Here is a 27,180-nt window from a genome sequence, read left to right as displayed (position 1 = left end):
TCCCTCAGCTGCAGTTCCGGGGTGCCGGTGCAGCACCAGGGAGGTGTTGAGCACTCGGCCCAGCTCAACTGCCTCAGCACTAACCACTGCCCTTTCATATCCCAGGGGCAAAACTAAAACATACAGTGTTAAAAACAGGCCAGAAGCACTATTAGAGGTCGCTGTTACTACTAAAACCAAGGTTTTGTTTAGTCTTTCTGGACGAAAAAACAAATACCTTTGTTACCAGGACTCTGGTAGCTCTCCTCACATACAGTATTAAAGTCTCTCCCAGCTATGCAAAGGCTGTAGCACAGTTGCCATTTTCAGACAAATACAGGAATGATTTCAACCTATATGTTGTGCAGCACTCCCCTCACGCTGGAGATTTACACTGACCTTCCCTGCAGCACTGTAAATCATGGCCCAGGAACAATCAGCAAATGTACGGGCCCTGGCCAGGCTCTCCATCACAGCGCCTGGGCGGCACGAGGTCTCCTTGGGCCAAAACAGACACAGGCTCTGCTGGCACGGTCGCTAAGCTCATTCTCTCTCATCAGTTTCCAAAATAAAGTCAGCACTGCAAGAGATTGCAAAACCTCTACCTTTCTTTTAGCAGGGCTCACAACACACACCAGCTCCTATCTTACAACCCACTGCATATTACATGTTCTTTTATTTTAAGAAAATAAGTTAAATTTACAAAATTTTCTCTCCCTTTGAAAAAGGCTACCTAAAGAGTAAAGAAAGTATAATCCAGACAAGTATCTTGTATGGTCTTCGCAAGTGAAACATTTTCATGCTCAGTTGGCTCTCTGAGTGGTTCTCTCCACAATGAAAACAAGACAAGTCCATCATTTCCCCATTTTCATCTTTGGCAGAGCTATTACAAACAAACTAGACCAAAATTATTTTTCATTACATGTAAATAGCAGATGTGAAACCTTAAGTCAAGTGTTGCAGTGGTAACTTCTCAGGTGCTGAAAAAAAGTACAACTACTTGTCACATGTGAATACATGGAAGATGCAAACACCACCACATAAAATGGAAGTTTGCTCACAACAGCATAAAACCAGGACTAATAGGAAACAGTTCCTTGATGGTTTAGATTAGACCTAGCCTAGCACAGTATGACAGAAGAGGAAACAACCCTGCAGAACAAAGTCATGGCGGACCACCCTGCACCACTCTGTGGGGCAAAAAAAAGCCAACAGCTTTGTTGTAAATTTCTGATGGCAGTGGTTGTCTATTCAGCAGAGAATCTTCAATTATTTAAGCATAAATCATGTTTTCATATTCACATGACCTCAGCTGAATCTCACAGGGGGAAAAAATTACTGACAAATTAATTTGAGTCAGGCTTCAGCCTAATATCATATAGGCAAAGACGGATACATTAGAATTTCAATATCAGTACGCAGAACATTATGAGATTAATTAAGAAAATCCTGAAATGCTAAACATTCACAAAAAAGTCTACAAACCCATTCAGCAGAAACCTTTTGTGTGATGCAGCCTGATCCCACATGGGATCTCCCATCTGAGATAGCAAATATTACTACAGTGCAGCAATAATAATGAATTTTAGCTTAATGATAAAGAGTGAACTCATTCAGGAAGGAGACCAAGAAATTACTGATGTTATCTGACCCGCTGCCTGTTCGAAGATGAAGTATTAAAAATACATATATCACAGTAACTATTTGATGCCATGTATGGAATAACAGAAATAAATTCCACTGCTCTTCCAACAGAATGATTGTTCAAAGCCTCTTGTCATGCCAAGAAAGATTTCAACTCTCAGTTAATTTAACAGGAGTAGAATAATCTACTACCTCTTCTCACCATTCATCTTAAGTCTAACACCGTATCATCAAACCAAGCTGGCCAGACATAAGAAGATGTTCCCAAAGGAAGCAAGTTACCCCATCTGTGCTTACCTCACAGAAAATTACCACGTAGCTACACACATTTGGGAACAGTCTGATACTGCTTGCCCAGAAAGCTGCCATCATTGAGGGATCTACTGACAGTCTCAGTGTGCCAAAACCAGTCAAGTAACAGAAGATCAGGATGGAACACTATTTTGAAGATCTGCTTAATATCTAGTGAGAAGCGTAAAAAATGGAGATGCTTTCATGCAGGACCAGATGATCTAAGCACAGCAGCGAGCTACTCTGGTGGCATCTGCTAGCACATCAAAGCTAGAGAATCCAAAACTCCTACCCAGTAACAGCTGATCTTCATGCCTTTTAATGGAAGACTTGCCAAGGGCAAAATTTAGGCAATGGCTCAAAGTACTACCAACACAGAAGCACGTTCAGAGACATCCAGAGGAGTTCTCTCTCCCACAGAATTCCACTAGTACTAAGACTTAAACAATATTCTGTAATTGACATTAAAATACTTTATTGGCTAGATAGAATGTGCAGTATGGATAGAAATATACTGAAATACAAAGTCCTCCAGAATATCATGTAGAAAAACCACAATCCATACTTCTACATCTTACTTATGTACATTGCCAAATGTATTCAAGAGCTTGAGTAAGGTCGTATTTGTATTTTTTTTCTTCTCTTGAAAGCATGTCTGGTGTAGTCCAAGGCCTTTTTGTTTCTTCAACAGAAAATTGCACAGCTACCCTATTTCCTCATTTGGCCTAAAATCTGATTAAATTTTTACATATTCTTCTCTCCCTTGCTAGATCCTTTCAAGCTTGACTTCTGCCTCTTTTTCTCCCTTTGTCCCAGTATGCGATAGATTTTTTTCTTAGCCTCCTTTTGCCTCTTGAATTTCTGTTCATCCTCCTTCTGCTTAACTTTGAGATATTCTTTAAGCTGTTCCCGATGTTTTACTTTGGCTTTCTTTATCTTGTAATTATTCACTGTACTCAAAGCACTGAGTAGGGCTGATATCTAAAACAGAAAAAGAGAGAATCAATATACAAACAGTTCAGTTTTGGTGAGCAAGAAACAGTTTAACCTCAGCAGAGAGCTATATGATGAACCAGAGATTCAGGGCAAGTTCCTAATTATTTCTGCACCTGTTACCCAATTTCTAAAATGGTTTAATCATTTATCTTGTTGGGAAGTTAATCAAAGGCTTAGTTTTTGTGAACTCTGATTTTTGGTTAGATACTATTTAAAAGGCTATGCCTAATTGTTACTATAGAACACTTCAACTGAAGTTTGGATCTTCTTGCCTTTGCAAGCACTCTATAGTTCTCACTTTTTGAAACAGAGTATTTGCTTCAAGTCCTGTCTTTGTTAATAATGCATAGCAATGACAATTCAAATAAAAGACCGCAGCTGCCAATTTAAGTCACCCATAATGTGAGAGCACTACATCCAACTGAAATACCTTGCAAGTCCTGTGACAAGGACAAAAGTCCTATTTAGGCTTCAGGTGACCTACTAGTTTAAAAAGTAGACACGGTCCACTCAGAGCCAGTTCCATATACGTACCACGTGCCAAACGGGAACAAAACAAATTGCAGGTGATTATTTTTCACTAGGAGCATATATGTCTTTAGCACTAGATTCAAGTGCTAAAACAGTAGTTAGAAATGGTCTAAGCAACACATTTACCCTTTGGGAGTCCTTGTTTCAGAGTAACTGATAATTACCTTCTTTTCATGAGGCTCCCTGATAACAGCTGGTCTCCACTGGTCTTTTGGAGTCTTGCCTTTCTTCTCAAGATTCTTAGGCTTGTTCTTAAAAGGCAGTGCCTTCTGCAGTGCCTTAGGAATGTGGAGCTTATTGAAATGCCTTTTCTCCCTCACAATAGGCTAAAAGAATTGATATAGAACATACATAAGATTCATGATCTTAAAAAGCTTTTATTTTCCATCTTTCAGGGGAAAAAACTGCAAAATAATACAAAAAAAAACCCCAACCAAACACCACCACCCCCCAACAAAACAAAACACCCACCAAACACTCAAAAAATGTTCTCCAACGTCCTTGCACTAAACTGTGAATGGTATGTTTACCCCTATTTTACTATGACAGAAGTCTCAGTAAGCTTTTGGAGGAGACTTCTCCCCTGCAGATTACTTTATGAACTCTCATTGACCCACAACAATCTGCTTTCCACTGCTTTATTCCCATCTCATGCCGGGAAAGACTGTGCCTTGTGGATAAAAATACAAAGTCACATATGCGTATGTATGAACACGTATTTACGCTACTCTCGGTCTGCACAGGTCTGAGGCAGAGTGGAAATTTGGCTGTGATTACTGGCATTTTTTTTTTTTAATAATAAAAAAAAAAGACATATCAAATATACCTTATAGAGAGAATCTTTGTTTTGTTTCAGTTTGATGCCTCGCTCATGCCTCAGCTGGCCTGTTGTCTTCATTCCACTCCAACTATCTTTCTCACCTGCTGGCTTCAGCAAGGATGTTACAGGGTTATAAAATGTTGGGATAGAAACAGGATACCAAGTCCTCACAAAGACAATATCTGAAAGAGAAGGAAACGTTACTTGGCTCTATAACACCATAGCTCATCACATCCACACTCTAAGCAAAGATTGCCTGAATAGAATAGAGAACTAACATCTAGACCACATGCTAGTATTGTGCTTGGTATATATACCAAATCTCTTAAATGTTAGGCAAAAGCAATGTAACTATTTGTACACTTGGATTCTGCAAAACCCCATAAAATCATGAACAGTACATACTCCTGAAGAGCAGCCAGCTGAATACCACCCTATTCATTATTCATATTCAATTAAAGAACTAGCAACAGAGTTCATATATGTATCTGTGCCTCTACTATTACTGACAAAAACAATTTGCTTTTCCTCTGCCTATTTTTGTAAAAGAACTAACTTGCTTTTATTTTGCACGATCCATAATTTTGATGGGTTTAGGAAAACAGAGGTCATATAAACCCAAATAAGCATAAACTCATGTTCTCAACATCACAGTGATGCTCAGCAAACACAAGAGATCACTTACCCATCCCCTGCATAATTTCCCCAAAAGTTTAGGGAAAAAAGTTAACTAGAGTTACAATGCCACTCTTTGGGTTTCTCAGAAAAATGTCCTTGTAGCACTTGTACCACTGAATACAATTCATCTGCACATTCAAGGAGAAAAGCATACCATGCTGTGTAAAACACTTTAAAACACTCAGAGAAACAGGTCTCCAAGACAAACCTTTTCATCTGCATATTATATGACTTCTGAGTATAACTGAAAGAAATCCAACATAAAATATACTTTTTTAAGTTTTATTCTGCATCTCACCAGATATTTCATGCTCTTTGAATTCACAACTCAATTATCAGATTCCAGAGATTCTGAGACACGGCTTTTCAATCTGTGAAGCAGGATGAAAGTTGTGTCATAACTTACATGGAAAGTGCAACTTACCACTCATCAGCAACTTGTCTTCAAATGTTGCTCTGAAAGCACCTACTGGAGTTCGGAGGGCCTTTTTGATCTGTCCTCGGATACCACTCACAGTACGAATCGCTGCACCTTCAAATTTAGCCACTTCCAACTGAGAGTTAAACATTCCCTGAAAGTGTAAATTACCCACCATCATTCAAGATGCTAAGACCTGTGTAGGCCACAAAAACATTAATTCCCACAAGCATCTCTCAAAGAAATAGGAAGAACATAACATTGTCTTTATACTAAGAGTGCTGATCATACCAAAAACCTACTGAGCTGACTTTAAGGTAAGATACTAAAAGCAATCTACTTAGAGTCATATACCACAGGCAAGGCTTCTTAGCATTAAATATACACATTTAAAATTCTAAAACAGAACATATTTAAGATAATCTGTACAGTTCTCTTTTAAAGTCATTTGCTGGAACACAGCGTACCTTAAAAGCCAGTAAGCTGCCTTAAGTTGCTAGCTGTGAGACTCTAATACAATATAGCTCTCCAAGGTTTGTGCTTCTTTCATGAATCACAAGGAAGTCAGGAAAGATTCTGTGTATGCTTAGTGCAAATACTTGAGTGCTTCACTGTTGGGATCAGTACTTAGTTGCTTACTGCCCCAAATGCAGAACAATCTAACCTCTTACTGAGCCTGAAAGCCCAACTAAGGACAGCTGGAAGGTCAATGAAAATTTACTTCTGCAACAATTCCTGCCCCAAACACGTTTGTAACTGTAATTGTGAAGTCCTAAGCACTGCTAGAAGTCATCTTTGACCCCAGAGCTGAAATTCAGTGGGATAAAACTGCCTGAATGACACCAGGGACAGGTTCACATTCTCCAGAGGTACCTGCCACTGTGGAAAGCTAAACGACGGGGGGGGGGGGGCAGGAAATCACACTGAATGTGAGCCAGGAGACTGTTCCAGAATTTTTGTCTGGTTAACAATAATTCACATTCATTGCCTAATGACCGGTACCTTTAGAGACCGTGCTGAAGAGAGCTCAGAAAAACCCAAGCAGCTACTGAGATCCAGAACACTGTGCAACAGCGATGGGGAACTTCTGTCTTGGGAAAGACAGATGAAGTCCCAGGTTGCACTGCTTCATAACATCAGTACATGTGGTTTTACAGTATACGTACCTACATACCTACCTTAATAAAAGAAGTGTTCTTAAAAATTTTGAAGGGAAAACCAGTTAGCTTTAATTTCTTTACGATAGTTATGGATTTGTCTAAATCGAGCACAACTCCTGTCGCAGCAATCCGGAAATCAGGCTGAAACATACAGAGATGAAAGACACTGCTAAATGTGTATTTACCAAATAGTGAAGAACCATTTCATTGATACAATTACACTGCTTTTTAGAGTTTGAGTTCAGAATTTATAACCTTTACAGCAGTACAGCAGCATGACAAATGTAAGTTGACTTCATACAGACTAGTTGAGGTGCTGCTGACGTAACATTCCTACCATTCGCTAATGAGATTTTTCAGAACTGCCATTCTAATTACCTTGGAAGCAATCTAAGAGTCCTTGTTATCTACCTCACTGTGTTCTCTTTATGAAACAGAATCTTACTTAGACAGAAAGTCTCAAAGGAGAAGTGCTTCCTGCACTGCTCTAAGTGACTATATTATGCTAGGGACACGTGACAAAAATAGCCTTTTAATACATGTAACAAGATGACTGTGCAATAGGACTTAAGGCATATTTTAGGAAGGAGATAATAATCACCACTGATTACTGTCATGCTCATTACAATGCCACGCAAAGCTTTCGTTATACATTGTATGTAAACATAAGTCTACCTTTGGGTAATATATATGCAACGAAGATCATATTTGATAAATACCGCTTTAACACTATTTAAATTAATTCAGATACCCATAAACATTCTAACAAGATGCAGAGAAATCACATTGAGGGCAAACTTTTTCAACAGGAACATCAGTATCTCATCCTGTAAAAAGGTTTTAAAAGTTGTCTAAATACTTAGTACCTGAAAATCAAGTAGGTATAAATCCTTCCACAGAAAATAATAAAGCAATATTTGTCACTTTCAGTGTAGCAGATGACAATTGTTAAAAAAAAAAAAAAAAGCCTCCATCCAGTTTCCTATCGCCTCACAACACACCTTTCAAAAGCTTGAGTCCACCTACTTTCTCAGTTCCTACAACATCACTGCTTTACCACACATAAACCTTCTTCCCCAAATATATATATATTTTATCCAAAGACCCATGGAAAGCAGTAATCAACATTTTGTGGTAACAAACTTACCGTTGTGCCACTGACAGACTGAACTGCTAAAAATCCTGTACCCTGAGGAGTGATGGGCCCTACAAGAAAATTAAATTAAAAAAATTTATTAAAAGTTTTACTACACAGCATCTAGCCTTTATTTAGAGTCAGAAAGCTTAGAAATACCTGTCAAATATTCTCAATGAATAAAACCAAAGAAAAGTTTAAAGCATTCAACCCATTACTCGCATATATAGCCCCAAAAAAGTTAAATGAATGGTTAACAAGAAGTTACTCATGTATGGAAGCATTTGCAGGGCTGGGCCCATAATGTGTGCAAGTGTCTCTCTGCACACAGCCAACAAATCAGGTTCCTCTTTGATACGAAACAACCTAGCAGAAAGCTCAGAATTTGATTAAAAGCCAAATAATTCACAAATCATTCAAATAATTCACAAATAATAGGCAATTGCCTATTTACCCATACTATTTGGTGTTATTTTATATTCCATGGGGAACAGAACTTTTTAAAGACTTCTCCTTCCAAAAGCTACTGGCTGTATTTCCTGATACATCCTGTAAAGCTTGAGAATTTTATAATGATTAAGTGATCAGGATAGTAACTCTAGAACACCCTCACCCCAAAAAGTTGCTCCACAATGCATATGTTGTGGTGTGTACTTCAGAAGCCTATGACGCCCGTTGTGATCTTCAATGTAGAACATGGGGATAGTCTGAAATCGCCTCCACCCTAATGAGAGGATTAAAGGATCACGTGTCTTAAGTATCTTCTTATACCATCGGTGCTTCTTCAGGCGCAACTAATTAGAAGAAAAGATGAACAATGCTATTAACAAGATAACAACATTAATTCTGAAATTCAAGCCTTAATTTTCAGGAATGGTTGAAAGCAACTTCCATCTACACTAGAATTTTTTATTCAGTAAGCTTTGTATCTTCGAACATTCTCATTAACACTAGGTTGATTGGAAAGATAAAGCTAATCGGTATTTCACTGACTTTGAAGTCATGTTTGTATGCATACGAGCAAGTATCATATTAAAAATATATATATGTGTGTGCTAGTAACTCTTCTGTAGCCACTTTTCCATAGACCACGAACCTCAGAGTACAATTTAGCAATCACAATATCAGGCCTTAGTCCCGAGACATCTCTGCAGATGAACATTAAACGACAGTAACTTCTTCTACTCATCCAACTAAGCCTGTAAAAATCCATTGTCTGCTACTGTAGAGTTTACTTTGTCAAAAGCAAAACCCCTATTCAAGAGACAGAGATGAAGGTTTCTCTCTGTGTCTACTGTATCTTTAATAAACAGAAAATAATTAATAACTCCAGACACTCTGAAGCACACCTATATTCACAGCTTTGGCTACATACCTGTACATATCCGACATTCCCTTCGCTGTTGCCTAAACCACCCAGGATAATAGGATAATGAGGGTCAAAATTCAGGACAAATTCACATGGGACATTCTCAATCTCTATCCGAACATACATCCCAGGCCGGAAACCCTCATACTGCACTCTGGTCTCATCGTCTTGATCTTCAAATTCCGCTCGATTAAGCTATGTGACAAAGAGAAAGTCACTATGTGTTTTACAAAATTCAAGTATTAACAACTTGTTCATGAAGCGCCAGTTTTATTTAAAACATGCTAACATTTATATAAATCTTTCGAGAAAGATCTGATAGGTTTTGTAACTTTTTATTCAGAGCAAGATCTCTGCCACCATGAATTCCTTCCAATTTGAAATCCCAAGTGGGCCTGTTAGTCTACTTGAAAGACAGTACCCAAGAGAAGCAAATGACTGAGTGACTTCTGATATACCTTTCATAATGGTGACTTTGGATTTTAAAAATACAACTGTCAAAAGTATGGTTTTGATTTAGGAGCCCAAGTACCTTTTAAAGTTAACGTCCTGATCTTTAAGGTGTCACTTTATGAGGAGGCTGGGCTCCTATCTTACTCAGCAGCTTAAAAATATTTCTGTGCATCCTCACACTGTATAACATCAAAAGGGTCTTTTAAAGCTCTTCTGTACCATATGAATGTAGATATTGTGTAAATATTTAACAAGATATCCTTGTGAATAACAAGAAGCCTCACCCTCCTGTTTTAGCTCCTGATGTTCAGCTACCTATAAGATGTCATGTTTAAGCATACTCATTATTAATTTCATTTCTCAAGGTACTGACATACGGCACAAATCTTCTGGCCCAAGTTTATTTTTCTAGAAGCCTTTACACATCCCCAGTTTGAGATCCTTGCCTTTCCATCCTGCAGCAGGACTATTGCTGATATGTATTTCTGTAACAGACCCCAAGTGAAACAGTTGTAAACTGTCTAGTATTCTTTTACTGGAATGTCCTTCTTTACGCTTTAAGTGCTCTTAGTAAGTACATCAGCATACCAGAGCTCATATGATCACTTATGACAGAGGCTAATGCAAGAAGGTAATGATTCATTTAATGACTATTTAGGGCAAGATTTTGTCAGAAGAGAAGACAGTGAAATTATTAGCAATGTAAGGCAATGTTCTTCCAAGTCAGCCAAAGAAAGAAGCTACTTTCAAGCTTACAAGATTTTACCTAAGAAAACAAGGCCTGGAACAAAATCAACACCTCCAATTCTGGATACAGTTACCCTGAAGACTCCTACCACATGTACAGAGCAATGGTCATAAATTATTTTTTCCTAAAAATAACTTGACAGTTTGATGAAAAAGACTGCCACACAGAACTTACTTATCCGTTAATAACATTGCAAAAATCATAAAAATAACATTGCAAAAATCACCAAAAAACCCCACCCCAGGAAAATATTTGACACAAATTAGCACGAGAAAGATTTTCACCTTCCTACACATAAAAGCATGCCTTTTTCTTTTTTCTTCTTTCCCCCCCCGACCCCCCTCCTCCTCTTCCTGGAGGGGAACCTCCTCTCTCACGTTTTGTTTTTTTCTGAGACCTGTCATGCTAGTTCCACCACTAAGGGACAAATGGATAACTGTTAAAAACTTTTAAGTAGATAAAGTTTAGATGACGCATCCTGACTTATTCAGCGATTTAGAATATGGTTAATTACTTAAGTCAATTTAAATTAAGCTTTCAGTTGTTTGGCTTGTTTGTTTATTTCCAGCTAATGGAATCAAAAATGTTCAACCATTAAAAAAAAAAAAAAATCGCAAGCATGTATTTCTTTGTGTGTACTTTCTGAAGTAGCTCCTGAATGTCATATGTGCCTCCAGGAAATAACCTTTGGGCAAACTCTGTAGGCTATTTTTGAAGACGTATAGCCAGATAAATTGCTTAGTTAATAGCTTTTACCTGTGCTTGTTTATGCATTTCTTCTTTAAGATCATCAAAGTACGTGGCATCCCCTTCATCATATTCTGCATCAAACATTTCCTTCAGTTTCCGTTTCTTGTCCATGCGCTCCTTTTTCTTTTCCTCCTCCTCATGTTCTGGTTTGGACGTTTTCCCGTCTTCCTCCTCTTCTTCACTTCCAGACTAATCAACAGTAAGTTATCAAACATGTAAAACTGTTCATTGAAAACAACCCATTCTGATTAACAATTTAATATATATTATTAAGTAATATTTTGTCATAATGCAAATTATTAGACACTTTTGAAATATTTCAATTTTAGACAGAAATTAGTAAGTTATTCATGCAAGAAGATGTAACTTCAGCAATGACCAAAACATTTCATGATCTAATCATATCCCTTTTCACTGAGAAAATTTCTTGACTTAACATTTATTTTAATGTCAGGGAACAGACCCTAGAATTGATCCATCTGTTATTCTACAGCTAAAATACGCACACATAATAAAAGAGGAAGAAAAGTAACTGTTGATAGTGTTGAGTAATACTGCGCTGGAAGGCAGCACTCTAGAGGCTAGAGAGGAGGAAGTTTGTTCATAGACCATTTGAAAACCGCCAAAACGATGCCGTTACCCTCAATTTTATAATGAAATGCAAAGCTATCAAGTTGCTCAGTCCGAAAAAAAATTGATTTTTCAATCTGTATTGTCACAGACAACTACAGCTCTGTTCTTGGAAGATATCCAACTCACAGCATAAAATTGCTTCCACCAGCCTCTTTTATGCAGATATGAGGAATGACTAGGAAACTCTGTCAGTTTCCACAATTTGTTGTGTTTAAACAGAGCTCTATAATCTTCTGCATCAGATGAAATGACATAGTACAAACAGTTATGATCACATTTGGTTTTAAAATACTTCTCTCATACCTCCAGATCCTGCAGCTCTTGATTAAGGCTGACACCTACTGTTAAATAAGTGAGGTGACTTCTACATAATTAACCTTAAACAACAATTCAGTTTGAGGGCAAAAACATGCCATTCTAGACATTTATAGGTTCCAAAGTCTGTAATACATACACCTTTTCTTCCTTGTTCCCAGTGATTTCTTTCCTATTGATTCATGAAAACTAAGTTTACTACATCGGACACCTATCACTTGATCAGAAATTCATATACATGTATGTTGCTAAAGAACATAAAAATATAGGTCAGACCTCATCTCCTTCAGCAGCAGGCTTTCCTTTGTGCACAACACCAGTTTCAAGATCTTCAAAATCTCCATACAGTTCTTCTGCAACAATAAGCACCCAAGATATCTGACAGTTAACCATTCTGTTGTATTGCAGTTAACCATTCTTTTATATTGTTCCATACAATTTCTCATATTTTCAGTATTGTGTATTTCTCAGTACTGCTTTGTAGATTAGTTTCAGCCCAAATATTTTTTCTTCCCATCAACAGTTTTATAAGTCTGTTCTGCCCTCTCTATAGTTTCAGCTGAAAAATTCTCAGCTGAACTCCAGTGGCTCCTCCTCCTTCCTTTCAATACCTTTAACTTTATGATTTCAAAAATGTAAATAAAGTTTAGATCATTCCAAAGGACTACACAGCACATTAATTAGCACTCTAATAACACAAGACACTAGCATAGCAATCGAGCTCCTATCTTTAATTTAAAAAAATAAAATTAATAAAAAATTTAAATATAGTAGACAAATTTTAAGTTAAGAACAAATGCTTATAGAAGCCTGTCAAACCACAATTATTTTGCATATAAGTTACAGCCATATTATTAAAATTTTCTAAATATTTCCTAATTAAAAAAAAAAAAAAACACAAACAAAAACGCCTCCAAAATATCTGAGGATAGATCTCACTTTTCAGCCAAAGGTGAATGACCAGTTTGCCTTTCCATTAAAAAAGAATTTCTGCTTATTTCTACCAAGACTATCCAAAAGAATAAACCATACATAGAGGATGAGTAGCTAAACTTGGATACGTAACTCAAAGTTGGTATGGCCAAGTGTTAACTAAGGACTTAATTTCCTAATTTAAATCATATACCCTATTTTTCAGAGAGTAAATTTTCAGAATGTGCTACTTGCCTACTGTTTGTACAGAGATTTACAGCAATGCTTTATTATATTAGCACCTGTATAATACTTCATGTCACACTGAAAAAATTTGCAAGCATAGCATATCACTAATGCAAAACATTCTACACACGTAACTACAAAATTGTACTTTTCTTACAAATCCTGTATACATTAATCATTTTTAGAAGTCTTACACATACCATCTTCCTCCAACAACTTTGCTGCATCTTTATCATCTTCCCACTTTCCAGTAACAAAGCAGTCTCGAATACTGCTCATAACCTGCAAAATAAGTGTCATTGCCTTGTACAGTTCCAGCTTGCCATCAGAAACATTCTCCAATATGTTCCCCACTCCTCCATCAGAGATACCACCTCAGAGATAATATAATATTCTCACGCATAGCTCCACATCAAGACATCATTACCAAAACTACAAAATGCCTCAGCAAAAGCAGGAATGTGAAACCAACTCAACTCTTGCCCAAAGGGCTTTACACTAACAAGGTCTCTATCTTACATTATATTTTCACTCGTGATTCCCCTGCTTTTTACTTTTTGGTAAATAAATAGCAAACTATGATCCACCAAATAGTCAAGAGAGCCAAGCATTAAATTGACTTATTCTAACTTTCCATTCCTGTAAGAACAGACCTTGGAATCTGTTAGCTAGTAAATACTTCTAATGACAGCAAGCAGCAGAAGCATATGACACTCTGGCTGAAACACCCATAGGTCTGTTTCAATGACAACTCAATAGTACTTTATGAGACACATCCAGGACATAACCAATGTAGGATATACAGAAGCAATTATCCAGTAGTATTACCTCTTCTAAATCCCAATCTTGCGGCTTTTCTATCAGAAATTTGGAGCAGTCAAGAGCATTAACCTTCTGTTTGGATGCTTTGTCTGGACGGCTGACATGAAACAAACCTCCAAGTTCGTCACCTGCATCCTCACTCTCATGGTCCTCATCCTCAACAGCTACATGAAACATACAAGCTGTGATTATTTCCCCCACAGTACATGGATTACATTCATAACACAAGGCAGAAGATTTGAGGTTGTTTCACAATACCTGCAGTAGTTTGAGGACAAAAAGATGCAAACTAAAAATAGTTTTAAATATAAGACTGAAGAAAAAGGTACACTGATCCAGTGTAAGAGTTAAATTAATACCCTCAACAAGGACAAAATAAGGTGAGCAGCAACCAGGGAGATACTATACACTGTAATCGTAGTGAACTTCAGTTGTACAGTTGTTCCATATGGAAACATGTCATTCCTTTCACAAATTCCACATAGTTCAAATTTCTTTGAACAACCCGAAATCTGGTTTAATTTGCATAACTGGTATCATCAGAAAAAATATTGCCCAATAAGTAAACACAGGATATTCATTCAATATCATAAGTAGAAACAATACCAAAACAATCTGTGAATAGAAATGACATTAAGCTAGTCTGTAAATCAAGAACACCAGACTTGAGAATCTGTCAGCAAATCTTCCCACTCCTGCACTGCGGAAGATTTACAAAAGCCAAATTCTCACTGTGTTCTACAGAGGCTCTGCATGATGAAGTTTGTACACTCAGACAACTACTGGGAAAGTTGTGAATTAAACAGGACAAATTACATAAATAGCATAAATAGCAATTTTCTCCTCCTTTTAAGCCAGCTAGCTTTTTTTTTTTGACAAGCACCCTTATTAGAGACAAGTCACATCTAAGTCATGTGACTATTATCACATGATAATACTAAGTCACATCTAAGAGAATATTCCACTATCAGTCACTGTGAGACACAAATTCCTGAAAACAGCCAACAAACGACATCCCTTTATGAAACACATCAACTATCACAATGGATTTGTATAATATCTACCAGATAATTATATAAATGTCCAAACTTTAAGTGTTCGGGGGGAAAATAGTTGCACCAGAAAACATAAATAACAATTGAGTAGTCTGGAAAATGAGCTCAAAATGCTTTTCATTGGAAAAGTAAAAACTGTCTTTATTACGTTTATTAGTGAAAATGAGTATCAGTAATTAAAAAAAAGGTCAAACTCCTCTCCTCAAGCCTCCCACCAAAAGACAGCGCTCAAAGATTCAGACTTGCAAACTTGTTAACAGCTAAGAAGCCACCATATATTAAGACAATACAAGTTTCCAAACAGATTTGTACCTGTTCCATAGATGAGTTTACGAAGATTGGGGGTTGAACGTTGCTGTCTTAGAAAGGCCTGAGCTGCCTTCTGTGTAAGGTCCTCTTTCCACTTAAGCGCACCTGAAAAGGGAAAAAAGTTTGTGTTCTACCTCCAAAAAAGAACAAGAATTAGGAGCTACATAAATATTTTAAATAACAACAGGCTTAGGAAGTGTAGACACAACCCACAGTTTCTTTTTTTCATACTCCATATATACAGAGAAACATAAATTGTGGCTAAAAAATTATATCATTTTTTTTTTTTCTGATTAGTCCTAATTTTAGGACAAATTTTAAGAGATTATTAGCAATAATAACAGATTTTATTATTTTCATGATGATACACGTCTTCTTCACAGCCTCGCAGAATGGTTCAGGTTCGAAGGGACTTCTGGAGGTCATCTTGTCCAGCCCCACTGCTCAAGCAGGGTCACCTACAGCAGGTTGCCCAGCATCGTGTCCAGATGGCTTTCGAATATCTCCAAGGATGGAGATTCCACAACTTCTCTGGGCAACCTGTTCCAGTGCTCAGTGAGTAGTTAATAGATTTTAGTAACATTCCCCCAAGAATGTTTTATTCTTTCTAAATGTAATAGAGCATCATAATTTGTTTTACACACATAGCCATAAAGATTAAAGTTAAAGAGAAATGTATGCAGAATCAATGAAGTTTATAAAATTAATCACCTCCATTTTAGAGGAAGGAAACCAGAGACCTGCATACTACATTGCAAATCAAAGGCTTAATAGCAGATAATCCCAGGTTTCCTAACTTGAAGTTTGCCACTTAACAACTACAGATACATTGGAGGGGCAACTTTATATAATATTTACTAATTATAATATCCTTTAACAATTAACCCAGTTAAAAATGGACAGTAAAAATTTTTAACATTTATAGTCTACCTGTCGTGTCAGCAGAAAAATCTATTTTTTCTTCATACTCCTCTTCCTCTCTCAGTAGGTTCTCCACATCATCATCCTCAACTTCTACAGCTTTAAGTTTAGTCTGTCTAATGCTATCAGCTTTCTTTGCTTGAGTGTGCCCAAATTCCTTCCCATTTGATTCTTCAGCTTCTAATTCATCATGTGATCCTCCTTCATCATCGCCCTCATCGATGGAAGAGTTTTCAACCTCAGACTCTGATGCCTCTTCTGCTGTGCAGTTTCCCGAATCTGTAGTAAGCACTGCTTTTCTTTTCAGACTGTGATCTGAGATTTGCGATCTCATTTCTGTATCTTCCCTATTTATTTCATACTGCTTAGATTCAGCTACTCTTTTGCTTGCAGCCTCGAATTCACTATCTGAGCTTCCATTTTCATAAGTCCTTTGCTGATCCTCATCCTCCTCCTCCTCCTCCTCATCATCATCATCATCATCTTCCTCCATCTCGTTCTCTTCAGGGGCAGTTTTTCCTTCTTCTCCTTCAGAACTCATCTCAAGATTGTCATCACTGTCTGCAAATGCTGGCAGTTCATTCACAGCTTCTTCTTTAGCCACCTCTGTTTTCAGACGTTTGGCTCTCCCAAGAGCCATCTCTTCCCCTAACAGCTCTCTGTCACTTTCTTCCTCAGCATCATCTTCATCATCGCCATCACTTCCATCCTCAGACATTGCTGCTGCTTCTTCTTCTTCTTCTTCTTGGTCGTCTTCCTCATCACTTACTGCATCATCATTTTCTTTCTCTTCTTCTTCAAATAATGCCTTCCGACGTACTCTTCCAGTCTTCAAATCAATCTCTCTCTCTTCTTTTGGCATCACAAACCTGTTTTCCCAAAGATCATATTTGGGGTAAGATGGTAAAGTACAAGGAAATTTTAATGAAACAATGAAGCTTCATGTTAACATTTAAAACTATTTTTTAATTTTTTAAGAAAAACAGAGCAAGGTTATGGAGAACATTAAAAAGGCAATGCAGTTTTTTAAGTACAGAACACCTCTTAATTAAAGAATACACCCTATGTTATAGCCATAAATAATTCCAAGAAATTTCATTTTCCATGGAATGAAAATAGGCTATACAATGAATTTTACTGAAGATTACGACTGCCATTCTACAAAACTCTGAAGAAAAATGGAAATATGTTACTTATAGCTATATCAGCAAGGAATTCCTGGAAGGCAGGACTATACTGCTTGCAAAACTTTTCTAATATAAATTATTCCTATCTCAAAATACACGTGGCATATGAGTAGTCTCAGAAGAGGAAGAATTAGGCAATAAGCCATTCTACTAACTGCGCTCCATTGAGCATTTTTCTTAAATTAGAGCCTGAAATTAGAGATTCATTCATGCTCAAACATTGCTCAGCATTCAAAACTTACTCTTGTTCTACATCTTCTGAACCTAAGGGTCTAGAGTCCATGAAGAGAGAGACCTTGCTTGACGCCATCTTAACATCAATGGCTGAATGTGTGGAGATGAGGCTCTGAACTAGTTCGTGATTTGGTCTCACTTCCTCCTGGAAAGCCAAGATTTTTAACTTCTCAATTAAAATGAATAAACAAATGTCTAATGAGCAGCTAACAGAGTCATTAATCTGCCTAAAACAGTAGAAATATGCATACGCAAGAAAAAAAATCCAAAGCATTTTAAATAAACATTTTCTCAGAATAGCAAGGTCTCCCTTCCCCTCTTCACATTTCAAGAATGCATACAATATTAACCCAAGAAAAATCAAAGGGCCTCCTTCACAGTTTGCAACCACTACAGTAAATATCAGCAAGCACACATTATCATAGACCCAAGCGTATTTAACATTTAGCACAACACAGGGGAAAACAGCTGAATTCAATCTGTTTGTATGCAAATGTTCTCCACCTCTCCCTTTGACCAGTCAAATCCTGTAAGTGTTCACCCACAACCACCCTGCCCTGCAAAAGTAAGAGCGGTAATACCCCAGTACCAGGAGTTTTTACAAATCTCAAGTCAATGTTTGGAAAGTTTATGAAACTAACTTAGGTATTTATTATTAATTGAACCTTCAGATGTTTTGCACAATATTTTACACAGAGATAATAAAAATATCCCTCCTCTGAAATCAGTAGAGAAGAAAAAGAAATTACCCACTACAGATATATAAGGATTGATTATTTTAAAGGTGCTTATTTGTAAACACTTATTTTGACTCTAAGGATAAAAAAATATATTTTGCAAGAGAATTCAAATCACCAACAGCATTCCTTTACCTCTTCTTTTTCATGAGCATGGCTTCCACCAAGGTCAATATAAACAGCATCTTTATCATATACAATGCCCCCAACTCCTGAAAGAGGGGCATACACTAGTTTCTCCTTCTCATTTAAAGAACGCTTCTTCTGCTGTTCAGGTAGAGCACAGGGGTCTGGTAGGAAACTCACATCACTCACAGTAAAGTCTCCTACACCTGGGGTAACAGACAAGGGAAGCAACAAGATTTTCACAAAGTTTTCATTCTGAAATTTGTACAATTCACCATGAAGAGATTAAAAAAAAAAAACAAAACATTGTAGCATTCAGTGATTCATCAACAGCGAGCTCTGTATCGAACATCCAATTCTTCTGCCTTACCACTGAACCTAGAGAAGCATACGTAAGTTCACAGAATACTGCAAAGCTTTGGGTTTGTTTACTTTTTTTAAAATGAGAAAACTAACAACTCACTTTTCTGACTAGGTCTGTAAATTTATTATTAAAATATTTCTGAATTTAAGCTTTTAAATCATTCACTTAAAATATTAAGTTTTTTCAATGAATATGAGAAATTTTATATAAGCCAAATTTTCTTTTCACTATTAGGGCTGGTATGTTTTGCATTTCAAGCACCTTCTAAAGCGAAACACCTTTGAAAAACTTCAGACACTGCCAAGATTGTGTTTAACACTGCAACAAAACTGCACAATTAAAAGCAAAACTTTTCACAAGGATTTATTTTACAAAAATGTGTATTATGAAAAATAATTTCCAAAAGCAGAATATGTATTTAGAAAGGTGACAAATCTATTTTACAATGTACAGTTTAAAGACATAAATCATTCCACAATAAAAATAGCAAGAGCTGTGTTGTTATTCACAGTTATAAATTCACAGTACTGTTATAAAACAGTACAAAACCAGTTTTAAGAATCTGATAAATTACCTGGCATATGAATTTGACTTTTGTTTTTTAGGTGTGCTCCTCTCAAGTATCCATAAAGTGATATCTTCCTGTCACATTTGGGATTGATTCGAACATCTTCCGGGTTTGTCAACTCTTCCATTCTACCCACCATTCAAAAAAAAAAAAAAAGTTAGACTATCCAGCAGTTCTAATAGTAACTTTCAAAAAAAGGTAACTTAAGAAAAGAGAATTGCAGCATCACTGCTGCCCCTGCGTGCTCTGCAGACTCTAATAATCAAAATAGAATGATCATACGAAAGAAATACCTTTCAAAAATACTTTAAAATTTTATTTTAAAATTGGTATAATCATGTTCAACAATATATTTCCAGAAGACTTATTGACATTTCAGATAAACATATACTGCTTTCTTAGCACATTTTAATTACTGTTTATAAACTTTCCACACACAACCCTCCTCAAATCAATTTTGCCATTAGAAGGAAAACAGAATAACCACCCTAAGACAGCTGAAAGATGCATTGCCTACAGCCACACAATACCTTCTTTTCCTTAATAATGGTGTTGAGCAACACAAAAGCTATGACAGGTAAGGGGAGAGGGAAAGATTCGCTGTTTTCAGGCAGATGAGGGGGAAACAGCTTCCAGAGCTCCTTTCTACAGGGCACAGGGGAGGCAACACAAACACACAGCCAAGGAGGATGGCACACACGTTCTGGCTGCAGATCAGCTTAAAACCGACCAAACAATGAAAATAATTGTAACAGTTATAGCAACCTAAAACAACGTTACTGAAAGACTACAGAATATTTTTTTTCCTCTTTTTCCCCTCTCTTTGCTTTGCATATTTTGCAGGACTTTGCATGATACTTATCTACTTCTCTGACAATTGATAAGTACCAATTGATAATTTTGATAATTTTCTAAAGAATTAGAGCCTTGAAAGAGACTTGTTCTAGGCACCTTGGATTCCTGTGGGAGTTTAGTCATAACTGTAAGCATTCTGGCAATAAAATATAAAAGGTGTGGTAATTTCTCAGGTAGGCACAGCCACCATCAAGATTACTTTCATGTTCCAAAGAGACTGTGAATCAAATGCTATACATGGAGATGGAGCAGAAGGGATGGTCCAGGGAACTCAGAGGACTAATTCACCAGCTGTTGTTAAATTGCTGGAACACTGTTTCTTTTCCACAGAAATTCAATATCATCATCAACAAGCAGGGTTTTTTTTTCCTGTGTTTCAAAAGTATTTACAGTATACCAAAGGCCTGTCTACATGATCCGATGCAAGTGAAAACTGAACAGCTAAAGTTATCAGCACAAACCTGAAAAGTATGCTTTAATTTCCCCAAAGCCATCTAGATAACACTAAATACCCATTCACGCATAGAGCAGACTGGCTCTAATATTATAATTTTTTTAAACAGCAAGGTGCTATCTATGCTGAGATTGAAGAACAGAGAGAAAAGCACACACCTGTCTGCGAGAACATAGGGGTGAGACGTTTGCCAAGTAAGAGGTCGGAATTTCATAACTGAGATAAAACGCCCCAAATTGTGAATTTCCTGCTTTTGATATTCTCCGTGAACCATCCCAGACAGATAAAACAGCTTAGCACCCTAAACACATTAAAAAGACATAAACACATTAAACATCAATTGAATACCTACAAAACTAAAAAAAGGTAATGCAATTCAAATTTGTAAATCATAATTGGAAATTGCAGGCTACAATTGGTTCCAAAAGATCAAACTAGTTTACTTCAAAGTGAAAATTGCCCCCTAAATCTTACGCGAAAACAATTCACATCCAGAAAACTTCGTACAATGGTTAATTTATCTCTCAGACCTACAAGCAGATCCTCCTTGCATAGCACCTGTGTAACAGACCTTTTTACTAGTATCACATGTTTAGTAGCTAGTCACACTGGGATAGAGAATAATTACACAAGTATTTTAGCAAATAGAAGAAAGATTACGTAATCTGGTACATCAGCAGCATTGTCCATTTATAGTATTATTTAAAAGATGTAGGAACATAATAAATACTTAAGTATTGCCTCACTTTTAATTTAGCTTCCTTAATGCAAAACATATGGAAAAAATGAATATTGAATGTCATACCGGATACACTTCAGTCCAGAATCTGTGCTTTAACTTCTTTTTAGTCTTCTTTAATTGTTTGTTGTTCTTGAATGTATCCAGGTGGGTAAGAACTCCCATAATTTTGGGAAAGCCATGTACCTGACAAATGTTCAGGAATTCAAATGTTTCCATCTCAAATCCAAAGCTGGCATCAATAAGCATTAGAACCTGAAAACACAACATCAGCATTTCACTATTACAATACCATGGTGTCCACATGAGCTAATTTCAAAGACCACACCTTTAAAATCATAAGCTTCTTGGGAACCAAAATCTTGCAAAAAGTTTTGTTCTTTATTTTCATATAAACTGAAAATCAACTTTGGCTTTTTAATTAAAGTATGGATCTTAGCTGCTTTAGAAGTTAGTGCGGAAATCAAATCTCTTCTTCCAGTCAATCTCCTTTATATAGATTTGCTCGTTGTCCCCGAGAAAACTATAGAAGAATAAGGCTGCTCTATGAATGCAATAACATACATTATCATAATGAGGTCTGAACAGGTGTTTATTTGGTGAATTTAAAATATGCAAAATTGAGTATCTTCCAGTATTTGCAGGAATGTCTGAGAAAATTAATAACATTTTTATATCTGTGTCTTGGATGCACTAATGCCTCTAAGGCCAAGCCTTTTGGTAAAATGAGACAAACTTACTTCACACATTGCAATTACCGTCACGCATCACTAAAATGCACTGACACAGGAAAATGGCACTCAACAGTCACATGAAAATGGAAGCAAAGTTGTATTAGGACCTCGGCAATTAAGAGCTTAAAACACATGGGAACTGATGACAGAGATCTGCAAGTGATTATGTAATCTCAGCCTCCTAACAATAAAACCAAGTAGATTCTCAGCACCACTATGTGCATGCAGAATCTCAAACATGTGTCACACCTACTAACAGAAATTTTTTGTTATTTTTTAATACATCTACCTTCCTCAAGTAGAAAACATGCAAGTAGAACAATATCTGGATTAGTCACACATGTATTATTTAGATAGTTAATATTTAGATAAGGATCCCAAACCCTGATCAGCTATGAATAATATACTCCAAATCCACATGTAAAGTAAAATTCTAAATAAGACAAATGGATCGTGCATTGGGTCCCCAAGATCAGTTGACATAATCCACTGAACCAAAAGTTACAAGTAAATTACAATGGTGACCACACTCCACTGAAATCAATTGTATTACTACACAGTGATCTTCAAACATAGAGACATCAGAGTGTATAAAATAAAATCAACTAGTAAACTAATACATATTTATACTTTATACATTAGTTGAAAACTTCTTGACTAAAAACGATTTTCAGATTTACATGATTTGACCAAATCCCTTAATGAAAAGTCACTTCATCACCTTGGCTTGTTATAAGATCTTCCATTAAAAGTTTACCAGTTGCATTAGCAATGACGTTCAGTTGCATTTCCCTTCTTCCACATCTTCCCCACCACCACACACACACTTTATTTCTCCCCACCCCCAGGATAAGGAAAGTCCTAGGGGTTGTTCCAGAATATAAGGTTTATTGTTGAGCTTAGTCCTGTTCTTTCCGAAACCAAAGACAGTTTTGCCTTCGATAGCAATGGGTAGAGAAATCATACATTGGTGCAGTCCAGTCAGAAGTACTATTTTCAATACAAATTATATTAGAAATCGCATGCCATTGTTAACTTACCAAATCAGCAACTTTAGCCAGGTCAATCATTGTGTTAATATCACATCCACATTCAATAATGGTTAGCCTGCGTTTTTTACCTGAAAACAGAATTAAGAATCAAAAACTGAAACAGAGGGAGCAAACTAATTAATCCATTGTTTTATTTTCAGGTCACATTCCTGAAGTTCCTAAAGAGTATCTGGGACTCAAATTCTTGTCTAGCGTATAGATTGTCATATGCACCATTGTAGTAGTGCCTGTTTTCAAATGTTTATAATTCTGCTAAATTTTAACTCTTTCGTTTAAAATTATCAGGTTGAGTACATGTTTTCAAAGCAGTTGTTCGGTCTTTTCCAAAAACAATCCTAATAGTAAAAAAACCCGAACTTTTTTTTTTTTTTTTTTTGCTTCGGAAAAAAAAAAGATCTCTGCTTCTTTTATCTTTAGTGCCCCAGCATTAGTACTGTGGATTTTATTTTACCACATATTTTTGTTCTTTTGATATTATTAGGAAAAATACACTCTGTTCTAGCCTTTAAAAAAAAAGAGTAGATTTACATATCAAAAAATTTTGTAACATGCACCCAAATCAGAAAAACGTACCCACTGTTAATTTGGCTTGACTAACTTGAGTTAGCTAACTGAACTTTACAGACAACACGAATAACAACTTTAAGCAACTATAGACAACAGGTATCATGGCTTTTTCTTCAGGTTATCAATTGCAAAATTCAACCCTCGAGTCCCAGTAGACCAATTAGGAAATCAAATATAACACATGAATTTTCCTTTCCATTTTTTGTTTCTCATATTTTTCAACCATTCCTTGCAAAAGGGAGATTTATTAGTTAAAGTGTCTGAAGAGTCTACCTACACCAAACACACAGTTGTCTGCGTCCAAGCAAGATCTCCCTTACAAATTGGTTCCTTGAGCTGCTGTGGGCTGTGCTCCCCCTAGAACCTCAATGATCTGCCCTGGTAATATTCAGGGAAAAGTATGAAGGGAACAGACTAAGACAAGTGGAGACTGGGACTGAAAACTTAACAAAAAGGAAAAGAAACTGACCGGGGTTGAGGTGGAGAAGTGTAACTGGAAATGGCTAGACAAATTAATTCTTGGCTTAAGAAAGAAAGGGACACAAAGAAGGAATTATAGGACAGGGAACCTGAAAGAATGGGAAATGCATGTAGAGGTTAGCATGAAGCCAGAGAAAAACAGTTCAAAAGGGAAAACAGAACCCAGTGGAAAAGGAAAACCTGGAAAAAGTTTGGGGGATGGAAAAAACTGGGAAAAAAGCCAGAAAGGAAAGAGAAAAAAACCACACACCAGAATTGGAATCGCAGCAGGGTAGAAAACAAGTTTAGAGGGACAAGTCCCCCCAAAAGCCTAAATCTCACTATTATTTTACTGTTAATAAGTACGCCTGATAACACATCCAAATGATTTCTTAGAAACGACCAAAAACTATAAGAACATGAACATGTCCTAGCTCTAAAAGCAAAACAATAAGGAGTGCAAAATAAGCATTTCCATTTCTCATCTCTTTGTTCTCACCTGAAACAATAGTAACAGGACCCCGGATTTCAACCAGTTTTTGTCTTGTGAAGTTCTTAATAAGACATTTTATTAAGGTGCTCTTCCCAACCTTGGGAGGGCCGACTACAACCACCACCACAGGAGGTGGCTCCAAAGGAGTACGGTCAACCACAGGAATGTGATGTTTTTTAGTCTTCAGATCCTGAGTTCTGAGAAGAAATTTGTACCAAATAAATAGAAGAACTTAAAAAACAATAATATTTGTTCTTTGAAAGTCTTGAGTGTTTGCAAAAGCTTGGACACAAAGGTTCACCAAGACCCCAGATACTAATCTGTATGTGGAACTCCCACCAAGTCTAAGGAGCTATACGCATTTTTTTCCATTAAGACCAACACAGCTGTACCACGTAACACAGATGCAGAAAGCATCACACTGCTGACACACGCATAACCTACAACACAACATGGTGAATGATGAAAGCTATGTGAGAACGCCAGTGAAAATTACACTATGTCTATTTCTACACAAAGCAACAAAGAAACCCCAGCCAATGCCTATCCATCCAGCCGACCTTGCATGCTCTATAACCAATTCCCACTTCTTACCTATGGAAAGTTCTGGCCATCCGCACAGCAGACTGGACCGTAAAGGCTTTAGGGTTTCTCTTCCGCGCATTCTCCTCATCTCCTATTCCTAGGTCATTGAGATAACGTTTCCTTTTCTTCTCTGCCTTTGGCCCGCTATGCTTTGCGCGATGCTTCTTCTTCTCTTTTTCCTCCATCTTACACTTTCAACGATTGTTTACAATCAATATGATGTAGATTGCTTCTGTGTGATACTGTGCACAGCTGACATAGGAAGAAAAAGCAGTTAGCACATACAGCACACGTATACAGCATACCCGTGAGACAACAGCAGCACTGTGTAAGCATTACTTAACCCTGTGAAGGAACAACTAATTTCTATCCTGCCCGGCCGCACATGAAAAGCCCACCCAGCGTAAAGCAGCACTCCTGGCTGACCCCAGGCCCTCTGCACCGGCCGGGGCCACCACGGCAGGGCTCGGCCCAGGCCGGGCTCCGTGCCCGGCAGGACGCGGCTCTCCGGGCAGGACCGGCGGTGCGGGTCCCTCACACACAGCGGCGGTGCGGGCCGGCGCAGGGGGAGGGCCGCTACTTTACTCCAGGGAAAGCCGATTTCCACCGCCGCCCGCGGCAGGGAGCTGCCAGACATGCCGCGGGGCGGCCCCACGCCCCCCGAGGGAAGGAAGGGGGCCATGCCGTGGGGCTGCTCCCCACGGGCCGCCACCGCCACCAGCTACCTGTCCCGCCGCGCCGCGCCGCACGGCCCACGTGTGCCCGCACCCACCGGCCCGCAATGGCGGCCTCCCGGAAACAGCGGCTGCGCCTGGAGTTCCGGGAGAAGCGGCTGCGGCGGAGCCCTATTGCCGGCACACAGGGCGGCAACCCGACGGGGCGCGGGCCTGCCAGCTCCGTCAGGGGGGCTCGGCGCGGCGGTCCGGCACCGCCGGGCTGGGACCCCCGGAACCGACCCCTGGCTACGCCTGATGTGTGAATAAATAACTTCCCGGAGGTGCCGTGAAGGTTCGCGGTAGCTGTCCGGCGGTGCCTGCCCCACAGCAGCGGGGGCTGAGGAGGCGTGTGGCCGCTGCACCCCGCCAAGGGCCCTGGCGGCTCGGCTGCCCGGCAGCCGCTCGGGGGTTCCCGCCTGCTGCCGCGCAGTCTTCGGGGCTGTCCCCGTACGAACTGGCTGCTGTGGCCCCAGAAATCAATGCGCAAAAGATCTTTTTTAAAGAAAGAAATCCTTACCAAGGACTATGCGAGGGCAAACAAGTCAGAGGGTGAATACCTATGAAGGGCTTTCCAGTGCTATGAACTCGGACGAAATGTACTTAGATGTACTTAGATGGGGGCTTTTTTCAGATATCAAGTCCACCACCCCGTAAGGACATGACTAGGCATGCAGGAGTCAAGGTACTCTAGGTGAGAAGTGAGCAGTTGTTTATCTCTGGCTGTGCCTACGCCTTGAGGCGAGCCCTCCTGAAGTTATTTATAGGTACAGGTCCTGCTTAATTAAGTGAAGAGCCCTCTTTTCCGGGGTAATTTGCCTTATGCCAAGAAACAGCGAAGAGCAGGGCTGCTAAAGAGGTGTCCAGGTCATGAACTGCTGTCTCTGTGATGCAGGCCAGATCCTGCCTCCCAGGCGGGGGGCTGCCAGCGAGGACTCGCAGCTGCAGGGGCCGTGGCTGTCATGGTCCTGCTGCTGGAGGAGGTGGCTGAGAAGGAAGGAATGCGCTTTGCAGGCTCCCACAAAATGAGGAACTCAAGACACCTAGCAGTGGGGTAGGCCCAGGCTGAATATAAACCACATGGGTAAATTTGGGTCCTCGCTATCTCTCTTTGACAAGTTACGTGGA

At 38.3% G+C, this 27,180-nt stretch overlaps 1 protein-coding gene across 1 annotated transcript; it reads right to left on the bottom strand.

Moving 5' to 3' along the window:
* Positions 1-191: 191 nt before the first annotated feature.
* BMS1 (BMS1 ribosome biogenesis factor) lies at positions 192-26,171 on the bottom strand. Its single transcript, XM_075505192.1, has 23 exons — positions 26,065-26,171; positions 25,349-25,591; positions 24,761-24,951; positions 23,224-23,303; positions 21,516-21,704; positions 20,869-21,011; positions 19,408-19,529; positions 18,479-18,675; positions 17,615-17,751; positions 16,195-17,054; positions 15,268-15,369; positions 13,907-14,064; positions 13,279-13,360; positions 12,197-12,273; positions 10,979-11,161; positions 9,028-9,216; positions 8,266-8,446; positions 7,665-7,723; positions 6,536-6,658; positions 5,364-5,511; positions 4,268-4,443; positions 3,606-3,767; positions 192-2,895 (listed from the first exon to the last, which is right to left on the bottom strand). The coding sequence occupies exons 2-23, from the start codon at positions 25,522-25,524 to the stop codon at positions 2,659-2,661; spliced, it is 3,972 nt and encodes a 1,323-aa protein (XP_075361307.1). The 5' UTR covers positions 25,525-25,591; positions 26,065-26,171; the 3' UTR covers positions 192-2,658.
* Positions 26,172-27,180: the final 1,009 nt, after the last annotated feature.

This window comes from Mycteria americana, chromosome 6 (assembly GCF_035582795.1).
Source record: "Mycteria americana isolate JAX WOST 10 ecotype Jacksonville Zoo and Gardens chromosome 6, USCA_MyAme_1.0, whole genome shotgun sequence".
Classification (NCBI taxonomy): Eukaryota; Metazoa; Chordata; class Aves; order Ciconiiformes; family Ciconiidae; genus Mycteria; species Mycteria americana.
The sequence above is the reverse complement of the archived record's forward strand: the minus strand, read 5'-3'. Positions and strand labels throughout refer to the sequence as shown.

Bases quoted from the DNA above. Each gene is read 5' to 3' on its own strand.
- BMS1 (XM_075505192.1), bottom strand. From the start codon at position 25,524: ATGGAGGAAAAAGAGAAGAAGAAGCATCGCGCAAAGCATAGCGGGCCA. The intron at 19,530-20,868 runs GTGTGTGCTTTT...AATGGTGGGTAG, and splicing joins CCCTATGTTCTCGCAGACAG to AATGGAAGAGTTGACAAACC. The intron at 12,274-13,278 runs GTATGTGTAAGA...TTATTGTTGCAG, and splicing joins AAAGTTGTTGGAGGAAGATG to AAGAACTGTATGGAGATTTT.